Source organism: Rissa tridactyla, chromosome 21 (genome assembly GCF_028500815.1).
Source record: "Rissa tridactyla isolate bRisTri1 chromosome 21, bRisTri1.patW.cur.20221130, whole genome shotgun sequence".
In the NCBI taxonomy this organism is placed as follows: Eukaryota; Metazoa; Chordata; class Aves; order Charadriiformes; family Laridae; genus Rissa; species Rissa tridactyla.
The window spans coordinates 2,939,959-2,961,774 of NC_071486.1; the positions used below are offsets into that span (position 1 = coordinate 2,939,959).

Genomic DNA, 21,816 nt, shown 5'->3' on the forward strand with positions numbered 1-21,816 from the left:
AGCAGCAGGCTCTATTACACTCCTTTTTGGTACAGCGCCTGGAAACTAGAGTACTGAGCAACTAGTGACTCAGAACCGCCGCAGACAGACGCTTTATTAAGGAGTATGACTGCTCGCTTAAAGTTTGCGGGGATTCTCATGAGGTTCCAGAAACTCTCAGGATTTACTACCAGCCTCAGAAAGCAAAGGTTCCCAGGTCTTAATTCCTTGCTCTGGCACTGACACTATGTAACCCCAGACAGGTCACTCGCTTTGTATCTGAGCTTTGCCACCAGGAAAAATGGAAAGGACTTGATCATCCACAGCTCATAAAGCACACAGAGGAAAAGCACTGTGCCTTCACCAGGATCCTCAGACACTTGCCACCTTTATATTTCATCATATTATTCTGATCTTTCAGCAATGCAGAGGGAGGATGTGCCTGCGGCCACGAGATAACACAAGAACCGCTAGCTCTCATGCAGCTTTTTTCTTTCAAAGGAGAGGGCAACTGAGGCACCAGGACTTGCCCAAGGTCAACACCCCAGTCAGTGACAGAGCCACAGCTGAGGCTGTATTCACTGACTCACAGTCTCACACATGAAGCACCAGATGATCGTCTTCCTCAATGCACCTTCTAGTGCCTTTAATGCACTTCATTGAAAATGACGAAATGTCAACGAAAATGAAAGCCCAGTGCCTGAGCGTGTGCTATGTGTATCAAGTATTACCGCATTCCTTCTCGCCCTCGGTACCTTCCACTGTTTATATTCTGTCCTCTCTTGAGCTTTTATCCACGCACACCCTCTACCAGCCGAGCAGGAGCCGCTGTTGGAGGCAGCCCAGGCCTACAACTGCCTCCAAGGGTGGACAAACGCAGACCCCAGGAACACACACCCGGCCGGCCCTTTCCCTGCACCACGGCAAGACCGGCAGCGGCAGGAACCGGTCTGGGCTGGAAACCTCCTCGGCAGCCCCGCACACAGCGGCCACCGGCCCTGAGGACGGAGGAGCCGGAGCCCGGCAGGACGCGGCCCTGAGGGAAGGGCGGCAGGGCTCGCTCCTCCCGGGCGCTCTGCTCCCCGAGCCCCACAGCCCCGGGGCCTCGGACCCCTCCGGGCCCTCGGACACTCCCCCCGGCCAGGTCCCACAGACCCTCCTCGGCCCCACAGCCTTGGGCTATCACAGCACTCCCCCCCCGGGGCCCTCAGACGCCCTCCCCAGGCCCCACGGACCCTGCTCGGCCCCACAGACGACACCCCCCCCCCCGGGCACTCAGATGCTTCACAGCCCCGGGCACTCAGAACCCTCTCGGGCCCGGCAGCTCCCCAGCAGGGCTGCCAGCCGAGCCCCACATGCCCCCGGTCCCCAGGCCCCCCAACAGCCCCTCAGGCCCAGGCCCTCACCCACCGCCCCGCCTCAGGGCCGGGCCCTCCCTCGCCCGCAGACCCCCGGGAGGAGGCGGCGGCCCTGGCGCGGGTGCCTCACCGGGAGAGATGCTTCAGGATCTGCTTCTTGATGATGCCGGCCATGCCGCGGGGCTCAGGGCCGCGGGCGGCGGGAACCCATCGCGGCGCCGCCGCGCCCCGCCCCGCCGCCACCGCCTCCTCCCGCCGGCCCCCGCGCGCCGCCGCCGCCCCGCAGCGCCCCCTGGCGGCCCGCGCCGCAGCCGCGCTCCGGGAATCCGCCACAAACGGGACCCCCCCTCCGGAATCCCTCACGCACGGGAGGCGCCCAGGCCACGGGAACCCCCCTGGACCTCCCCCCGAGACCTCCCCCCGGGACTCCCCTTCCCCCGGGACCCCCTCCTCCCCCCGGGACCCTCCCTCCCACAGGACAACCCCCCTACGCACCCCTCCTTCCATGCACACACACCCCCCCTCCCCGGGACCCCCCAACCCAGGAACCCCACACACGGGGACACCCCCCCTCCCAGGACCTCCCCATCCCAAGAGACCCCCCAATAAGGGAAACCCCACACAGGACGTCCCCCCGGGATGCCCACTCCCACGGGACCCCCTCATCCCCCCACGGGACCCTCCCCCTGGACACCCCGGTTCCTCCCCCCCCCCGGTGCTAAAGGCAAGGCAAGAAGCACCAAGGAGAAGCCTGCGGGTGAGGGCGTCAGCGATTTTAAGCCCGTTTTAATTATGGGTTTTTTGCCTCTTCAATAAGGTTGTTTTGTCACGCGCTCGGGCCTGCGGTCGGAAATCCAGACATGGAACTGCTTGGTTTCACACCACTTCTCTGTATTGCTCCTTCCTACGACTATCCCAGGTCAGGCAAAAATAAGTTTATTTAAAAGAGGCACTCACACAACAAAAATAAAATGGTAAATATAAAACGATGCAGCCAGTGAAGCTGCTGAATGAAAAAAAATAATCTCGGTTTCAAGCAGTTTCTGTGCCGGTTGATGTTCGCATTGTAACTCTGATGGGTGACGATGATTACTGATCAGGGAGATACATTCACCTTCTGAGATATGCGCTGGTACCATCATTTCAGCTCCTTGCAACACTCCTGGTGCGAGACGTTGGCAGAACCTGTGGCGGGGGATGAAGCTGCTCCTCGATCCCTTTGCTGCCGGGCATAGGGAAGCCCCCAGCAGCCACATCCCCCGCACGGGCAGAGCTGGGTGCTGCAGACACCTATCTACTGGTACAGTTTGTTGTAGAAACATCCTCTAACTTTTACCTCATCTCAATGTTTGTTGAATGCAGCAATTAAGTATCGAACTATTAAATATTTGATGTTTCAGCTACACCACATTTACAGGAGATTGTTGAAGGTACACAAGCTCCTAAAAAGCTTCACAGGCTGCAAGTGCCAGGGGTGTTCAGCCTGGAGAAGAGAAGGCTCCAGGGAGACCTTCCAGCCCCTGCCAGTCCCTAAAGGGGCTCCAGGAAAGCTGGGGAGGGACTCTGGAGCAGGGAGGAGAGCCATGGGATGAGGGGGAATGGTTTTAAACTGAAAGAGGGGAGATTTAGATGAGATCTGAGGAAGAAACTCTTTGCTGTGAGGGCGGTGAGCCCCTGGCCCAGGTTGCCCAGAGAAGCCGTGGCTGCCCCATCCCTGGAGGGGTTCAAGGCCAGGTTGGACGGGGCTTGGAGCAACCTGGGCTGGTGGGAGGTGTCCCTGCCCAGGGCAGGGGGTGGCACTGGCTGGGCTTTAAGGTCCCTTCCAACCCGAACTGTTCCATGATTCTATGAAATAGAATCTCCTCTAAATGACTGGACTGTCCTGTCCCATAGCAGAGAGCAACTTGGAAAAGGAGCCCTCACAGTTCTGCTAACCAAACACTTTCTTGTAAGATGCAAATCACTCCCACGCTTTCATATTAGATGCAAATATGTCAAGAATGAGCTGGACACTTCTGCGGACTGAAATAGATGACAACCGACACGCACAGAGCAGCCGGTTATGCAAACAGAATAAATTCTTTTAGTTCAATTGGAATTGTGCACCTGCATTACATACGGCTCATCAAAACCAAAATCCTTTTAATAAACGAAAGGGCCTGGGATATGTTTTCAACAGCACATCCCTTTTTGCTAAGGAGGGAACTGAGCGTTAACAACTACTGACTCAACAACTCCAATAGCGTAATTAAATGTATCCACACAAACGTCCCAGTAGCAGCAGAAAATCAGAAATGTGTTTGGCAGCATCCAAACAATTACTCTAAGAAGTAGCCTTTCAACAGCATCTCTTTGCTTCCCTCAATGGAAAATCAACATTTTAATAAATTCATCCTGTTTTGTGCTAGTAAGGTGACTTAATGTTGCAGTCTCCCCAGTTAGAGACATCACTGCAGTCTTTTCAGATGTCACTTTTTTTGGCTTTTTTATTAAGAAGGCGTATGTTTTGGAACAAAAAAAAAAAAATCAGAATGCAGATACTAATACATTTCTAAATTGGTATGACATGAAAAAGAGAGACTACCTAAGGACTAAAGAGAAAAAAAAACTGAAAAATTCTGTGCAAGACAGGTAGAGAGGGAACAAAGAAAACTGACTGCCAGGCAGAAAACCCACACACAGAGCAAGACTCAGATTCTCCATATGTAAACCAGCATCAAATGTTTTATTGTTGTGTTTTATGATTCAATGGGGGGAAAAAAACACAAATAAAAAACCAGCAAAAAAACCCAGACCAGGTACAAAAGCATCAGTCCAGTGTGCATCTAGGTCAAACCGTCTGCAATCTGAAGTGACAGCAGATCTGCTCTACACACTGCTTTAATACAAAATCCTAGGGACATAGGTCTATGGTATTTTATCATGTGGAAGATCGTAACACGAAAAAGAAAAGGTAGCGCCACTTCCACCTTTATCTGTCTGGACGGGTCATTCCCGGCCTGGTTGGCACCATCATGGGTCTGGAGGGTGGTCTCATCATTGGCGGCCCTGGCATCATGGGCATGTGTCCTCCCATGGGTGGCCTCATCCCTGGAGCTACGAGGGGAAAGAGAGGACGTTAGAGAAGAGCTCTCAGAAGCAGCAACAGCCAAATCACACCAATACGGCGTGCAGGTTTCTCTCTGCCACCCTCCAAGGAACTTTCATTTTAGAAGTGTTGTAAGCTTTGATCTGGAAGCTGGCTGAGATGGATTACGTTTCCCTGAAGGATATTAGCAATTAATAAAGAAAGAACCAAGTTCCCAGGTTATATGCTCGCTTTTGACAATATTCACTGTTAAAATTATTTTCAACCACTCAAAAGTGACACTAGCTTAATTACTGAATTGGAAAAAAGTATGAAATCATCCAGTTAAGTGTGTTAAAAAAAAAAAAAAAGACTGGTGTACTTCTTACAGCTGAGTAACAGCATTATCAAGGAAAGCAGGTGCTCCACTAAAAAGCATTGAAATAATGGTTTCCATCCAACTTCTCCATTTATTTTCAGGCAGCCACTACACTGCCTAATATGGCAGATTATGCACGTATTTTGTGCCTTTAAAAAACACTTAAAGAACAGTTTCTACCAGCAAGACAGTAATTGCAAAGACACTTCACTACTTTTAGCGTGCATGTGTGTATTCCTCTAGATTTGTTCCAGTAACTGCTTCAATAAGACGTCCTCCGAGAATTCTTCAAATGCCAGTAAGCTCAAAAGCAGAATAGATCAGAGACATTTTAGTTTGCCTTTGCAATTCTGGAAAAATACCTTTTAAGGCACTTAGTTTCTCTGGAACACATTATCTTGAATCATTTTAAATAATAAAATTCATCTAGTGCTGAAATGTACCCCTTGTGCAAAAACGTAAGCATTACAAACACAGAATTCATAAACAATTAAGGACTGTACTGCTAAGACTAGAGGTAGAAAAGCTACAATTTACCAGAGCGTTAATTTCAGTTGTACAGAGGGACTAGTAACTCCCAACGAGTAGTAAAGGAACTTTAATTAGCAGCTGTAAGACGGCTTTATGTCTCACCACACAGAGATAATGCACCAGCAAACGCGCGTACGTAGTATATGCAAACTGAAATAGTTCCACAGCTTGACACTTGGGGCTGTCCATCAGGCTGCGTCTAATACGATGTCTGAAGTGACGCAAGCTATAAACTAGAGCGCATCACTACAGCTACACCCAAGCACTGCAGCTGCTTCACATTTTCCGCTGCGTTCCTTTCACAACTCTCTGTTGCCCAGCAAGACAGAAAATATAACCCAAGCATCCTGCAAACCAGACCGCGCAGTTACAGACATTTACCCATTTCCAGACTTACCAGGTCCAACCGGCATCATTCCTGGTGGGGGTGGGCCCATCATTGGCATCATTGGCGGGCCACCCATATGAGGGGCCGGCATCATGCCAGGCCGTGGGGGGCCAGCTGGACACAGATACAGATTGGTTACGCATCTGGCTGCTTTCACATTCAACAACCACGTACAATGCAAAACAGTTGCTAATTTTTATAATAGCAATAAAGGCCTCTTAGATTGTTTTACAACTGTCTGCCTTCATTTTCAGTTCCAGCTCTGACTTCAGGCGCCAAAAAGTGAACTGGAGAAAAAATATTCTAGCTCTTATTTCAACTTTGCATATGTAACGCACATGAGTACCACTTCTCCAACAGCAGGACTCTTATACAGAGCTACAGAGGTCTCTAATAGAGACCTAAGCAGAAAGGGATCTCAGCCGTTTGCCAGCTGAAGTGCAAAACGTCATCAATCCTATTCTATTCAAAGAAAACAAACACCAAACCAAAACACAACAAAACCCCATGCTGGAAGGTTTAATGAAGCTATCTATACGAGCAGAAATGAGGAGGCACACATTTCTATTAATGTACTCAACATCACTAAAATAAGACAAACTAGAGGTTAAGATGGTTGTGAAACACCCTTACAAAGCATTCTCTACATTTTGATATTCACAAGCTCAAAACGTCTTAGCTTGATTTCAAGCTAAAAGGACTTTTCTCTACAAGTCCAGGAAACATGCAACACAGCTTCCATCCCAGCTAAAAACCGCCCAGTTCAGACTTACGGATGCTGGGAGGAGGCGGTATCATGGCTCCTGCGGGAGGTGGTGCCGAGAACGGTGTAGGTGGAATTTTCCCTTGCTGAAATGCAGCCGCTACATTGGGGGGGAAAAGAAAAAAAAAAAAAGGAAAGAAAGAATCCCAGGAGAAAAACCAGTTACTAGGCTCAGGAAGGTCCTGCGTCAATCTTCCGTCTCATGCCACACGGTCATGTCATGCTGCGTGCTTGGTTGTGCTAACTCTGGAACAAATCCCTGGTTTATGCTGCTTGTCATGGTGGGAGCACCTAATATTCTTGAAGATAATTATTATAGTAATTACTCCAGCTGAGACTAGACAGCTCCTTGATGAATTTCACACACCGAACAGGAAGGCGGATGGGAGAGAAAACACATCACGTGATTTGCAGCTGCAACTTTCACCTGGGATCGTTAGGGAAAGACATGCTGTCCTGAAAATGGTAATAAGGCAATGACTGAAGTAGGTGACAAAAAGCATGAAAAACACTTTATGTGAAAGGGAAGAGAAGAAATTCAAAAATATTGGAATTGACTAGGAAGGCAAAAGAACGTGAAAGTTGGAGGCATTGCAAGGAAAATGGACACAAGGAAATGGAATGAAACTGCATCAGGGGAAGTTCAGGTCGGACATGAGGAAAAGGTTCTTCACTGTGAGGGTGGTTGGTCCCTGGAACAGGCTCCCCCAGGAAGCCCCCATGGCCCCAGGTCACGGCCCCAGGCCTGTCAGAGCTCGAGGAGCGTCTGGACAATGCTCTTCGTCATATTTGTCAGTTTTAGTTAGTCCTGCGAGAAGCGGGGAGTTGGACTCAGTGATCCTTATAGGTCCCTTCCAACTTGAAATATTCTACAATCTAAGGAAAGTTGCCACAAAGTTAATCTGCCATTTGTATTTCTTCTGACAGGGAAAGCGAGAGGAAGAGAACCCTATAAACTGACAGAGGAAACACTTCACTTTATTCAAGCCTTTAATAGTGGGAGGAAAAAAACCAAACCAATATCCCTAAAGAACTGAGGGCAACTAGAGCATTTTTAAAAAAATGCAAAAATACAATATGTCCATTTTCCTATTTTTTTGATTTCTTGTTCATGCTCTTTACGTAAACATGCTACTACCAAAAAGCAAAAATATGTTGTGTGACCTTGTACAACATCCCTAGCAGTGTTAAAGGCAGTGGGTGGTATCTACAGTCCTCTCAACCACAGCAAGGCAGTAAATGCCTTGCAAAAACTGCTTGGGCAGAGCCCCATCTCGTACATGGAACCCACATGCTGATGAGTTCAAGACTCAGATTCTAAGTGAAGTTTTCGCTTACGATTCACAGAGAAAAGACTCATCAGGGAACTGAGGAAGAATCGACAAGGAAGAGCAGAAGAAAAGCAGCAAAAGGAAAGACAGGGGGAGTAACAGGAGAGCAATCACGGGTCACAGAAGGATTCGCCTTACTTGTTTTATCAATCAGGCTCTGAGCTTGCTCCTCCATCCATTTTTGATAGTAGTCTTTCACGTTCTCTTTGTGTTTTCGGCCACTGCAGTGGGTTTTTCTCACGGAGGGCTGAGAAAGAGCAGGTAAACCCAAAGCTTACATAATATCACATAAACTCAAAGTTTACTGGGAACTGTTGGGAAGTTTTAAGCCCACGCAATTTAGCAGTATAAAGCCGGTTGGTTTCTGTGCCCAGTCAGAGGACGGGTGATGCGCAAAACCTTTGCGTACAAACTATAGGTGCTGAGACTCAGCATTAGGTAAAAGAGGTTGCCCCGACACCCACCCAGCTGCCTCCGACTAACTCACCACAACACTGAGAGGCAGCCACCAGCACAGGCTGCCCTTAAGCGCCAAATGTCAGCGACACTCAAATTTCTGCCCTCGTCGTTTCTTTTTTGGAAGGAAGCCGGGGAGGAAGGAAAGGAGTTGGGAAGGAAAGGAGTCAGACGAGTAGGACAGTGCAATACTTCAGGGAGCCTGGCTTTAGTCTAGCTAAGTTTCATTTTAACGCACTCGAGGAGCGAACGCAGAGATCCGGTGCTTACCGAGTCATGGGTGAGGTACGTGTCACAGTAGTCACAATAAAACCTGCAGAGGGAAAACTCTGGTTATTAAGAAAACCCCCCGCTCCTCGCACTGGGTGGAGGCCACGGCGCCGCCCCGGCCAGGCTGAGGCTGAGCCCGCCCCCGTCCCACAGGCCCGAACGAACGCCAACCGCCCGCCGGGGCCGCCGAGCCACGGCGGGGGGCCGCCGGCCGCAGGGAGCCCCCACCCCGGACCGGGCCAGGCCCGGCCTCCCGCCACCGCCGCGCTCACTTGGGCATGGCGCTCCCCGCCGCCACCGCCGCCAGGAAGTGACGCAATCACTGCGCGACATCTTCCACCCCTTGACCTCCGGCGGCTGCCGTATAGCGTCACCGGCGCAGGGCGGGCCTAGCGCCGCGCGAGGGCCTGCAAAAAAGGGGGAGTTACGGAAAAAGCGTCATTTTGGGACGAACCCGCCCACGGCGGGCCTTGCCCCGCCTCCTCTGTGTAGCGCCACGTGACGTCACATAGCCCCGCCCACGGCTCATTTGCATACATCAACACGCGCGCGCACCGCCTCCATCTATGGCAGCGCGCGTCTGTGGGGGGGGATATGCAAATTAATCCTTCTGTCTGGTGACGCATCACGCAAGGCGCCCGCCCACGTATGCAAAACAGTCATTTGCATACACCCCGCCCCCTCGCCCTTGCGGCTCTCCTTCCGCCCGCCGGCGCGAGGGGGCGGAGCCTGGGCGGCACGCCCCGCCCCCTCCCTCTCTCCCCGCCGCGCGGCGGGGTGACGCCACCGCGCTCCTGGCGCCAGGGGCGCGGTGGCGTCATAGGCCGCGTGCCCCTGGCGCGAGGCGGGGTGGCGCTTGCGCAGTAGCGGGCAGCGGCTGGCGTCGCCCGCGCCCCCTCCCCTCCGCCCCCCGCCGTGCCCGCGCTCCCCCCGCGCCCCCATGCGGCGCTGAGGCGGCGGCGGCGGCAGCGGGGCGGCCCCGGGGCGGCGGGGCCCGCCGAGCGCCATGGAGGGGATGGACGTGGACCTGGACGCGGAGCTGATGCAGAAGTTCAGCTGCCTGGGCACCACCGACAAGGACGTGCTGATCGGCGAGTTTCAGCGGCTCCTCGGCTTCCAGCTCAGCCCCGCCGGCTGCGCCTTCTTCCTCGACATGACCAACTGGTGAGGGGGAGACCGGCAGGGTGCTGGGGCTGAGGGGCGGCAGGCCTCGGGGAGGGGAGCGGCGGGAGGGCCCCCGGCCCTGAGGCGGCTGAGGGGGGAGAAGGCGGGAGGGCCGCCGGGGCTGAGGGGGGAGAAGGCGGGAGGGCGGACGGGGCTTGAGGTGGGGGGGAAGGCGGGAGGGCCGCTGGGGCCAAGGAAGGGGAAAGTGGGGGGGCCGCCGGAGCTGAGGGGCCAGCGAGGCCTGAGGCGGGGGGAAGGCGGGAGGGCGGACGGGGGTTGAGGTGGGGAAGGCGAGAGGCCGCTGGAGTTGAGGGCCTGAGAGGCCGGCGGGGGAAAAGGCGGGAGGGCGGCCGGGACTTGAGGGCGGGGGGGAAGGCGAGAGGCCGCCGGGGCCGAGGGGCCGCCGGGGGCTGGGGCGGGGGGGACGGCGGGAGGGCCGCTGGGGCTGAGGGGCCGAGCCGGGCCGCCTTCCCCCCCCCTCCCCCCCGCCCCGAGCCGCCTGAGGAGGCAGCAGGCCCGTCCCGTCGAGGCGGTGTTTGTTGTGGGCCCCCTCTTTCCCCTCCCCTTCCCCCAGGGTCGGTGATGGCGGGGCTAACTGCCGGTGTGGTGGGGAGGGAGCTATCATGGCAGCACGGGGGAGGAGAGGAGCGGGACGGGGCCTGGGGTTTCGCCTCCCGTCGCCAGCTCGGGGTTGTGATTTTTGCCAGGTCGTGGAGCTCGTCGGTCAAAGGGCTGCGGAGCTGTTAAAGAGTGACTAATTGCTAGGAAGAGGGGAGGAAGGGGGGGCATGTGATCCAGCGGGCCCTGAAGCTTTAAAGGGCGCTTGGGCGCTTTCTCTGCGGAAGGGGAGGATGAGCTGAATTCAGGGGTGGATTATGGTGCCCTGGACCCTAAAGCAGGCTTCAGAAGGAGGAAAAAGTGTTGCGGAAGGGCTGTATGGGAGTGTTAAAGCTGCCGCGGTCTCCGTGTGAAAGTTGCCTAAGTGTTTGGTGAAAACTTAGCATCTGCTTGCAAACTAGGGGTCTCTCTAAATATCCTGGCTTTCGGCGTATATTGCGGCTTCATAAAGATTTTCTGTCACTGCCCTAGGAAAAAAGCAGGTACAAGTTACCAGGGAAGCTGCAGCTTGAGAAAACTGTGGGAAATATACAATATAATGGTGAAAAACAGCAACCAGGAGATTTAGTGGTACAGTGGGCCCAGTGACTGTGAAAGAATGTTGTGAAACTGCTGCTGTCTGAATTGTGGGGCTGGACTCGTTATTGCCACTTGCATCTTTTAAACCATGTCTATCAGCTTTGCTGTTGTGCTGGGCACTTAACAAAATGTGACTGTCTTGGTAGGTTTGCATCTCACTGATGAATGCAGGAGAGCAAGGTGTTCTCTGTTTCAAATATTGTTAAGAGACTACTTAATTCAGTTGTAGCTACAATTTTTTTCTTAGTGGTATGACACCAAATCCAGAAACCTCAGGTTTGAAACTAGAAATCCAAAGCAAAGGTCTTGATATCAACAGTTGGGGAAAAAACTTGCTTGGAATTGTTGAACTAATAAACAGTAATGACAGTTTTGTCACCTTCTTCCTTTCATCCTTCCCTCCTTCTACAGTTCTACATTGAATTATATTGGCAAATCTGCATCTGCAGAGGGAGTAAGGGAATAGCAAATAATACCATGTGCTTTGTAAGCTGATACAATGTGAAAGAAGGTCTCTCTCGAGGAGTTCAGGAGTTTGCTTTGGAGAAGTGCTTCACAGCAGAAGATGCTTTACCACTTTATTCACGTGCTGATAATATGAATAAAACCACCGACATTGCAGCATAATACTGTTTATTTTTTTTCCTGGGATGCCCCTGGGAGAGCAGAAAGCTTAGCAGAGCTGAACCTGCAAGTTACTCGTGAAGATACTATGTATAACCATAGCATTCCTGATTGTGCTGCAGAAGCTCTTTCTTTTTCAGGAGTATTTAATTTCTTTCGGAACTAACAGTATCTCAAATACAATCTTATAACCGATGGCTTTTAAAAAAAGTCTTTTAATTACAGGTGAAGAAAACAGCTTTGATTTCACAGCTTCACTGGCTAGTTTGGTTCAGAAAACACCAAGTTTTCAAATTTTTGTTGGTGTACTGGTTGATAAGCTTTATAGATGTATGGGGGCATTTAAAAAAAAATAAATTGTTAAGTTGGTGTAATGCGTACAGGAGACAGTTGGCACAGGCTGTAGTGTGGTTACTCTTAGAGTGGGCTTAAAGCCTGGGAGAGTTTAACCTTTCAGCAGAGGGAGTTGAGATGGGTATGCTGACAGGTGCTGCTCGTTCTTCTCGTGTGTTCTTGACAGGGCGCTGCTTTCCTGACCTGCACTATCATTTGTTGTGCCTGTTTTTGTGCAGTTTACAGTTCTGCTGCTGTGTTTGTGTCCCATTCTCCAGCTCCCACCTCTTCTTAGTGTGGCCGTTTGGTTATCAGCCCGAATGTCCTAACCCTCCTCTTGCTCATTATAAACAGCTGCAATCAAGACACATTTTCTTTTTCTGGAAACACCTTTCCTTTGTCAGATTGGGGGCCCCTGTGGAATCCACACTGCCCCAGGTAATGTTAGGCACTGGCCTAGTAGGTTTGGTTTTTTGTGGCCTAGAATTAGGATCAGGATCTTCTATCGCTAGTCTGTCCTGCAAATAATTTGTCTGGATGAGACTGTCAAGTCACTTTTCCTTTGGTTAAAGGTATGGCACTCTTCTTTGACTCTATTTTTGTGTCAGGACTAATGATGTTCTGCAGGAAATGGTGTGGGAGCTCAGAGCAGGGGGAGAGAAGTGCACTTAACTTGGTAGTCTGAGTTCTTTTTAGCAATGTCCCTGAATGGGTTAATTAAGACAGACATAAATAGCTTTCACTAGAACCTTTTTCACAAGTGTGAGAAGTTGCTCTTTGGTGATAATTATGTAGTCTCCAGACCTGAAGTTACTTCCCTGTTGTGTGCCTTTCATTTGTTCTGTAGTAAATAATCTGAGCTGTAATGTGTTTTGAAGGAATATATCCAATAATATCATTAGTGATTGTATTTAACACATTTAAAGTGAATTTGCAGGTCTGCTGGAATAGAGGAATTATTTTAAAATAGCTTGTTCAGCCAATTTGTGGGAAAAAATGAGTGGTTGATTGTGGAGCAATATTGATACTTGTAAGTAGCCTTTAAAAATCAGTCCCCTTCTCCAGTTTACCTGGCACTGCTGAATGTGCTTTCAAAGTTCTGGCAGACTTGGGGCAGCAGTAAGAAACTGGCAGCTGGTTTTATTAATAATATTGCAAAAATGCTTGAGGTAGAACACATGCATCCGAAGTTTCTGAGACTGTTCCTTGATCTTCAAGAAATACAGGTTAAACACTTTGGTGAGTTGTCTTTTTCCCTGTTATTTATTAAACACTTTCCTAGAGTTCTGCCTCTTTTTAATTACGCGTTGAGTTCTGTTTGCGGGCTGTTCTAACTTCTTAGCTTTCTGCTACATAAATCTGACTTTGCCCTTTCTGAGGGTCCTGGCTGCACATGCTTTAAAGGCAGCACACATTGTCACTCTTTACTAGTTATTTATTTATTTATTTTTCATTAGAAGTTGTGAGGCTTTAGAGTGAGAGGTTCAGCTTTCACTTTTGGCCTACAACCAAAAGCGAACTTCTCCAAAAGATGTTTTGGCACCAAAACAGTTTTCTTCCTTGGGAGGAAAACCCAGGCAGTGTAGTTGGGGAGGGCATTTTGCTGCCATTGCATCTGGGATGAAAATCCACCCTCCATTAAATGGCAAGCTTAACTCTCCTGCTCCCTTCCCCCCTGCCAGATGTTATGCAAGGCAGAAGCCCTGCTGCCTGCGGACCCACGCACATCCAGCACCGCAGGTTTGTGGGAGGGGGCTGTTAGGAGTGATTTTTGTGGTAAAGTTAAGTTCCAGGTGTCTACAGCTCTTCGGTGTTATGTGATAGTGTGGCCAGGAACGTGTCTGAACTTGTCTAGACTCGTAAGTCTACGTCTACCTACCTAAGAAACTCCGTTTGAAAACCCTTTGTGCTAATGGTTTAAAAAGAGGGATTCTTTAGGTCCGAGAATTGATGCTGAATGAGTCTGCACTGAAATACCTACTTGCAGCCTCCCTAACACAGGAGCGGTTGTAGGTCTCTGGGAAGATGGTACCAGGACAGACCAGACTTCCTAAAAACAAAAGTTGTTAAGTGTCAGCCTAGCCCTGACTGCTTTTCAGCAATACGGATTAGTATATATCTAAGAGCAGAGGGAACTTTGCATGGAACGTGCGTTTTATTTTTTGTTAACACTCAGTTAAGGCCTATTTCATAAAAGTCATTAAACTCCTCTAAAGTTCGTATGGAAATTGTATTGTGACAAGGAAGAGGAATTTTTTTTTTTTTAATTGGAGAGTATACCGACTTCGAGGGTGAGAGGCTGCAGCGTAAGGCTTGGAGCTTCGTTAATTCTGTAAGAAAGCAAATTAATTTGATTTGAAGTAGCTAGTGGGGCTGGATCTAAAATCTATATTTCAACACAGTTGACTGAAGGGATTCGTAATTTGGAAGACTTATTTTAATGTATGTATATTTCAGTAATTTACATGTAATATTTCTTTACATTCTTTTTTTAGCTTTTGTTTAGAAAGCTGAATTTTTATTAGTGTAGTAGGTGTGCTTTTTAATTGAAATGTGTCAGATACTGATGGTTTCCATTGTGTGTGGGGGAAAAAAGTTTTATTGTTGCAAACCCTAGACTTTTTTGATCTGGCTTTCTGGTGGAAAAAGGTCTTTCTAAGGTCGTTTTTTAAGGTAGTTAGCTCTTTTCTGGAGGTCCTCAATTTTTTTCATATGCTTAGAAGAATTTGTAGCTGTATCATTGTTTAACTAGTACTCTAAAGGTGATGTTTGGCATGAAAATATTTATAATTTTATCTCTGAAAACACTACAGGAAATCTGTAAAACCTCTTTCTATATTGTGTAAGATGTAAGGCATTTCTGTATACGTGTGAAGGGGACCCAGGGTGAGGTAGGGATTAGCTCGTGGTGAGACCGATTTTTTTTTTTTTTTTTTCATTGGAAATATGAAATTTTCAAGCATAGCAAAGAAAATGTCTTTAACACTTTCGTGCAAGTGTTTTATTAGTCTCTGAGAACAGACAGAATATTGCCTTTTAGCAAAATTACAATTGCCTTATACATGCACACTTTTATCCCTGTGGGTGAGATGTTTAAATTCTTTATATCAAATGAACCACCTGTATTGCCCAGAAGTGGATGTACTTGATTGGGAATCTAAAGACATGCTTTAGCTAATAGGGTTGGGTTTTTTATTGCTTTTACTCTGACTTTGTGCAAGTGTTTAATTTTTGCTTTCTAGTGAAGATTATAGGATGCTACTTAATGTAAAATTTGGATCTGTGGATGAGAGCCTATCTAATTACACTTGATGTTAATGGTGGAGTATAGGTGCTATTCAGAGAAATACTCCAAGTATATTTAGGTAAGACAGCAGGACATACAGAATTTAACATATTGGACTCAAAACAACAGGATTCACTCACATGAGATGTTTCCCACAGTGGGTAACACCAGTAGTCCTGGTCTTGATTTTCAACCTTGCAGGTGTTTGCAGAACTGCCATTAGAGAAAAAAAAGGCATGCAGATGCCTTTCATTAACAGATTTTTTTTGATTGCTGTTCAAAAGAAGCTCTCCAAGTGTGTATCAGGAAAAACTTGGGTTAGAAATGCTTCTTCTCAGCTCAGACACAGGCAGGTGCTGCATGTTGGCCAAAGGACGGTACTGGTGTGTGGGCAGGCTCTTCATCCCAATGTCCTCAGCTGTCCTGCGCTCACTGTATTTAAAGGTTTGCTGGTGCAACATGCCCGATTATCCTATGGTATGGTATTTTTCCAGTCTTCAAATAGTTGTGTGTTGTGTTTCAAAGATCTATGGAAAAACCATATCTAGAGGGCAGATAGAAGGACAATGCAAAGTCAGAGTGTGCAGCCGTAAGGTTTTTGGGCATTACCTGTCAGGATATGAATATTGAGGTGGAACGTGGGGCCTTAGCTACACCATGAAACCTTTGACTGTGTGATTGTATCAAAAGCCATTTTTGTTGATTACAGTATGCCTCTACCTGCTTCGTCTGGTAGAGGGGTTCACTACAGCTAACTGCTGCCATTAAAATACCTGCATTTTATTCCAACCCTTACTTAAACACCAGTGACCCCCCCAAGAACTTAACTGATCTCTTAATCAAAACACTAGTTTTATGTCATTCTTTAGATGCAAATATGCATCTCTTCTATTACTGATAAAATACTTCTGATTATAGAGCTAATATGGTGTTAGTTTTGTATTTTTGTACATTTGTGGGGAAAAAAGTCTCTTCTTGTCTGGTCTTATATCAAGATCTCTTCTCTAGTTTTCATTTGGATATCCTGACTGAAGTGTGAAAAATTAATTTGGTTTCCACAGCTGTTTGAAGGTGATGTTTTTGTTGATGACCAGTAAACTAATCAACTGCTATCAGAGAACTCCATCTGATTTTTCAATAGATGTTCTGTATTGCTACATTTACTGAGTTTCTTCTCTTTCTCCACGTGTGAGAAGTCAAAGGGAAGGTAGGATAAAACAACAAACGGCAGGATTTTCTCTTTCCTGGAACTAATAAATATAAACCTTGCTTTCATGTTCGTATTGTCATTGTTGGATTTGCCACAGAGTTTATTATGCCATCGCGAGAGGGGAGTTGTGCTGTGTCTGCTTTACCTTAGAAGAGTTCAGGGGTCCCCGCTGTCCATGGCTTGCTCTTTGTCGTTGTCCATGGGACTCCCTTTTGCTAATCCACATTCAGATAAATCTGAGGAAAACTTCCCCCCTGCTCTGTGTAAATCTCAGGCTTGGTTTTGATACTCCTTTCCTTTTGAGAGGGCAGCGGGGGGAATTGTGGAGGAGGCACAAAACCCAAGACCTGATCTTTCGAGTCAATCCTCCGCATTCTCTGGAAACCTCTTTGAGTTAGTTCAGTACTCATCCAGGCATCTGGTAGGAAAGTGATAGTGGCGGCTGGGAAGTCGCATTACTTTGCTTCTCTTCTTCCTATATCAGGTGATAAAAACAAAACAGTCTCGTGTTATGTGTCTCTACATAGGAAGTATTTTAAATGATCTAGGTCTTAATGTGACTCTAATCAGATTAATATTTGCAGGTGGTGACCAGTTGAACTGAATCTGGTGAGAAGGGTGTGGAGCCCTTGGTTTAATAGATCATTTGGGTTTTGATAAAGCTAAGTAGTAGGGGAGAGGGAAGATGAGGATTTAAACTCTTGATGGCATTCTTACTCTAAAATATTTGATGAACTGCTGTCCTTACAGGCAGAAGAGACACCATAGAAACGAGTCTAGTAGTTCTTGATGTACAGTCACCGAAATGCCAGAACAGCCTGGCAGTCTCTGAGCTGTGGCCGCTGCTAAGCGGTGTGTGCATGGGGTCGCTCGTACCCCATGGCTGGGGAGCAGAAAATAGTTCTTAAACTGTTTAATCTCTTGTGGCTAACGTAAAGTGTAGTGGATGTCATCTTAGTACATGTGAACTACTGCAGACTGTTGCATCTCTGGTGTCCACAACTGTCCCCTGATGCTACTAAACATAACATTGGGAGTTGGACTAGATGATCTCTAGAGGTCCCTTCCAACTCTGAAGATTCCGTGATAACAAAATTATAGAATTAAACAATTGAAAAATATTTTCGTGGACAGCTTTCATTTAGTGCATTAAAAAAAACAAACACCTATTCTCCAGAATAACTCAAATATTTGACCTGATTATTTTGAATGAAATCTACACTTTAAATATATTTTTAACTATGGAGCATACTATATTTGTTCTGTACTCCAAATTACAAAACATACAAAAATTGGGTGCATGGGAAATGGAAATGTAAGCGGACAATTGTAGCAGAAGGAATTGGGTACAATATAATTTTAGTCCAGCTGGACTGCCTTACATGCCTGAACTTGTTCTCAGACAGTTTCTGTAGCTTAATCCCCCTTTACTTTAATGCAGACAATTATAGATTGGTGACATAGTTTATACTGAGGAATTAGCAGTTACAGAATATTTGCGTACTGGCAGCTCTTGATTACTTGCCACTGGAAAGAGATGTTGCCTGTTTTCAATGGCAGCAAGTAGAGAGCAAGCTCCTGCTGTGACATTCTCAAAATATTTTACCCTGCACTAAAAGCTCCTGACCACCTGCTTTAGGAGGGCTCAGCTGCTGGGGATGGCTGGGTGGACTTGTGCTTGTAGCAGCATCATGGTATGGATTCTGTCACTGAGGCCCCTTGCTGCTCTTTGCCAAGGTATAGTGCTCAGCCGAGACCCCACCGATGTGTGTGCATGTTTGTACACAGAAGTCTGCTAAAGGAAAGTGATTTCCTTTGGTGGTTTGGGGTGTGCTGAACATGGTGTGCCTCTTCCGTGGCCTCTCAGTTTCTCTCCTCATGCTGCCCCTGCAGAGAGCACAGTATTGCTTCTGGTCACTGCAGGTTTCTGTGTTCTTCCTGGAACATCCCACTTGTATTTGGAACTGGCTGTTTTCAGCTAAGACAATGAAATGTCTTTCTGTGGCTTCATGTGAGAAAATACATAAGCTTCGAATTAGCCAGCTTTTTTTCCCTCCTCCCCGCCTCCTTCAGCTGTGTAAGTTCAGCTTAAAGCTTTCAACTTCACTCAGTGGTCCTTTTGGATCATCTAAGATGGTTTCCCAACCTCATGGTTTAGTGTAAAGAGAGGTCAAGAATGAAGATAACTGATACACACATTTTGCTTTGTGAAATGATGTCTGTTGGAAGCCGTTCACTGATTAAAATTCCAGTCCTTCAAAACATCTTGAGACTTTCCACTTAATTGCCATGTGTCATCTCTATTGAAAATGTTTGAATTGAAAACTCCAGGTAGAAGTGCTTCCCTGTGGTGAAATGAGTGTGTCTCTTCCCCCACCCCCCCCACCCCCTTCAGTTTTCTCTAAGGCTTTGAGTGAAGCATCTCCTACCTCAGGAGCAGTAGGGTAGCTGTTTGAGATGTCATAGCCCGTAGTGTTACCAGTCCAGTTCTCCAGTAGCTGGGGCAAATAAAATCCAAATAAGATGACAGAGACTAAGAGGTAAAAAGAGTGGATTTAGGATTGCCTCATTTGGATGTCCTCCATGTACATTTTTAGTTTCTCCCACCTGAATCATGTAGACATGTTCCATTATTTAGGAGTGAGAAATTATCCATCTGCTGCACTTTTTCTTTTGTTAATTTCTTTCTGGTTTTAACAATAGACACCTGATGTGGGGCACTATGGTGCCTCATTACCTATTGCATTTGGAGAATGAGCAAAAGGACTGTAAAGGTTGAGAATTCAGTTACGGAAAGAGTACAAGGTGTTCTACGTAACATATTATGTTCTTTGGATTGTATTGTACTTCTGTGTTGCTGCTCAGTTTTTGCATTGCATGTTTCCAGGAGAATAACACCCGAGTTGCTTTTCTCATGACAAAATATTGTGCCATATATGAGTGCTGAGGATGTACACCAAACATACATTACAGCTTGGGCACATGCCTGGCTTTTCTTTACCTCCACAGACGGAGAGAAATGTAACTTGTCATTCACTTTATTACAGTTGCTCTGCACAATGAAGTGACCGAGTCCATTTGTCAAAGTGCTTTTTACTTGACTTAATAAATGTCCTCTACTTACTCTCTGTGTGTGATCTAAGGGCTACATCCTGTGTGAAATTCTAAATTGAAGGCTAACTGGGTGCTGCACTGAGTGAGAAGTGCAGCCTTTGCTTTTTCTGACAGCTCAGGAGAATCAGAGCACTGGAAACTTTGACCTGTGAGCTGGTGATAGGTGATGTGGCTGTAGGAATGGGCAGGAGCTATTTTTGTGTGCTGGATTTTGAGATTAGGCTTGTTTGATTTGGATTTTTACCCCTCAAAAATATTTATTTAAAAAAAAAAATCTCTTTGGACCTTTTATCACAGAATTTATCAATAATGAAAGCTTACATATTCCTATAACATTTATGGTTAAAACTTTAAAGTTGTTGCTTTCTACTGTAAATGTTATTTTGGAGTGGAATTCTTATGTGTCACCGCATACATTAGACAACCTGCACATCATAAGGGGTTTTTTAGAGTTCAGATCTTTAAGCTACTGGATTGAAAACAAAACCAAAATACTGTTCCCTGTGTCAGCCATGCGTGATGGTTGGTGGGAGAGGTGTGTGGGAGGGTTACAGCTGCTGGATGGCAGACAATTCCTCCAATTTGCTTTCCCTCTACCTGTTTTGAGAATATCTGTGTGCCAGGACTCTAACGTCCCTTGTCTCGTACGTTAGGATGACCGGTTTGTATTGCTTTCCTTCCAAGATGCCTAACTTCTATATGTTGAAAGATCATATGTTTTATTGGTAACAGAAGGATTAAGTAGTGTGCATCTGCCCTGCTTTGCATAAGGCTGCAGTGAGTAAGCCTCAGTGCTCTGGTTTCTTCATTCTCCTAAAAAAGAATCTGATTCAATTAATAAAAAAAATATTTCCAATTACCCATATATTGCTTTTTGTTTGCACAACAGTTAGGTTGTATAAGGAGGCCTCCTGTTTGTGAATTGATTTGGAAGAGTTTCTTTTATTTTTGAATACTGCTTGGTGACCTAGTTAATTGGGAGTAATTACTGTCTAAATATATTGGTTTAACATAACAAAAGGCTGTCTGGAAAAAAACAGGGAAGGGAAAGAATGGCTCAAGATAAACCATCTCTTTGCAAACACTTAAGAGTTGTTAAGGGACATCTCCAGAGCTATTAGCAGAGAAGGTTTTAACTTCACTATTGTAATTTAGCTCCTGAGGCTTGAAACAAAGCAGCAGAGCAAAAGAATTGATTTGAAAAGGAACAACTTTCTCTAGTTCTGTGGGTAATATTTTGTTGGAAAAGCACTTGACATGTAAGAGTCATGGGATGCCCTTGGAGGGGAAGGAGTGGGATACCTGTAGTTAGAATGGATTTGCTTGATAATTCAGAGCTATACCCTTTACTTGCTGCCTTCTCCCCTCTGTCTTTCCAGAATCTTGCTCTTAGGACTAGAATTGAGCACTGTTTTGATTTTAAGTGGGCTCACCTGGTGCTGGGGTGACTTCTGATTGCAGGCTTTTCCAGGAGTTTGAGGCTAAATCCTGTCAGACCTGCTCTGTAAGTACGGCAGAGCTACAAACTGTTGCAGTCCAGGACTGCTCTAAAAATGGAAAAATTGCTTAATTTAGGAAAGGTAAGGAGAGCCTGACACCTGAAGGGCTATGTTAACAAAGAGATGCATGGCAATCCCTGTAATTAGGCGAGAACAGTCATGTAAATTACACTGGCTGGATTTGGCACGCTCATCTTCGTTTCAAAGTTGCTTGGTTTATAATAGTAATTTATCTCATATGGCAGAGAGCAAAGGGGTAGTGTGGTGCAAGTCACACCGAGGAGGAGTAAAATAAAGCAGGCATGGAGGTGTAAGCAGGAGCCTTTAGGTGATAACCCTTTCCTCTCGGAGGTCTAACTCCTGTCCCTGAAGCATCTGCAGTTGGTGCTGTGCAATTACAACTGGGGCACAAGGGTAAAGACCTAAAAAAAAAAAAAAGTGTGTGTATATATGATATAAAAACACAAATTTGAGGACCTTGAGTGTGTTTGACCTTGAAGCTATCTGTCTCATAAATGCTTGCATTTGCTGGTGAAGTCCACTAATTTGTGCCTGTAGTAGAAAAGCTGAGCAGCAGGGTGTTCTAATTAATCTCTAATACCTGCAAATAATCAGGTTCCAAATAGTTTGCCTCTCAAATGGCACTCATTTTCCCCAAGCAAAGTACTGCGTTGGAGCTGATACTTGTTTTTTTGTGGGGTAGGGAAGGAGGGGGAGCAGTGTATTTTGGAAAGAGTGGAAACAAAGCTAGCAGGGCTAGGCTGCTGGTTGTGTAAGCAGAGAACATAACTAAAATGTGAGCGCTGTGGGTATCTCTTGCAGCAGAGCAGTGCCATACGGCCGCTCAGTGGCTATCTTGTAGGGTTG

At 47.0% G+C, this 21,816-nt stretch overlaps 3 protein-coding genes across 8 annotated transcripts in view; 1 reads left to right on the plus strand and 2 right to left on the minus strand.

Moving 5' to 3' along the window:
* Positions 1–1,591, minus strand: part of BLTP3A (bridge-like lipid transfer protein family member 3A) — a 34,963-nt gene extending 33,372 nt beyond the window's left edge. The window contains exon 1 of the mRNA XM_054181177.1: positions 1,468–1,591. Within this exon, the coding sequence (XP_054037152.1) occupies positions 1,468–1,511 (44 nt within the window). The 5' untranslated portion in view covers positions 1,512–1,591. The remainder of the gene's footprint in view (positions 1–1,467) is intronic.
* Positions 1,592–4,041: 2,450 nt separating this feature from the next.
* On the minus strand, positions 4,042–8,995 carry SNRPC (small nuclear ribonucleoprotein polypeptide C). 4 transcript variants are annotated; one of them, XM_054181424.1, is made up of 6 exons: positions 8,758–8,995; positions 8,523–8,565; positions 7,935–8,043; positions 6,476–6,568; positions 5,712–5,816; positions 4,042–4,433 (listed from the first exon to the last, which is right to left on the minus strand). In XM_054181424.1, exons 1-6 carry the CDS (start codon positions 8,853–8,855, stop codon positions 4,309–4,311), a joined length of 573 nt encoding a protein of 190 aa, XP_054037399.1. In that variant the 5' UTR covers positions 8,856–8,995; the 3' UTR covers positions 4,042–4,308. The 4 variants fall into 4 exon arrangements, with proteins under 4 accessions (XP_054037399.1, XP_054037400.1, XP_054037401.1 ...); XM_054181425.1 differs by having other exon boundaries at positions 6,476–6,565; positions 8,758–8,993; XM_054181426.1 differs by having other exon boundaries at positions 8,795–8,990.
* A 460-nt stretch (positions 8,996–9,455) lies between these two features.
* ILRUN (inflammation and lipid regulator with UBA-like and NBR1-like domains) overlaps positions 9,456–21,816 on the plus strand; it is a 30,929-nt gene continuing 18,568 nt past the window's right edge. The window contains exon 1 of one of the 3 annotated variants that reach the window (XM_054181035.1): positions 9,456–9,686. In XM_054181035.1, coding sequence (XP_054037010.1) covers positions 9,529–9,686 — 158 coding nt within the window. In that variant the 5' untranslated portion in view covers positions 9,456–9,528. The remainder of the gene's footprint in view (positions 9,687–21,816) is intronic. The other 2 variants (XM_054181037.1, XM_054181036.1) reach the window with 2 other exon arrangements.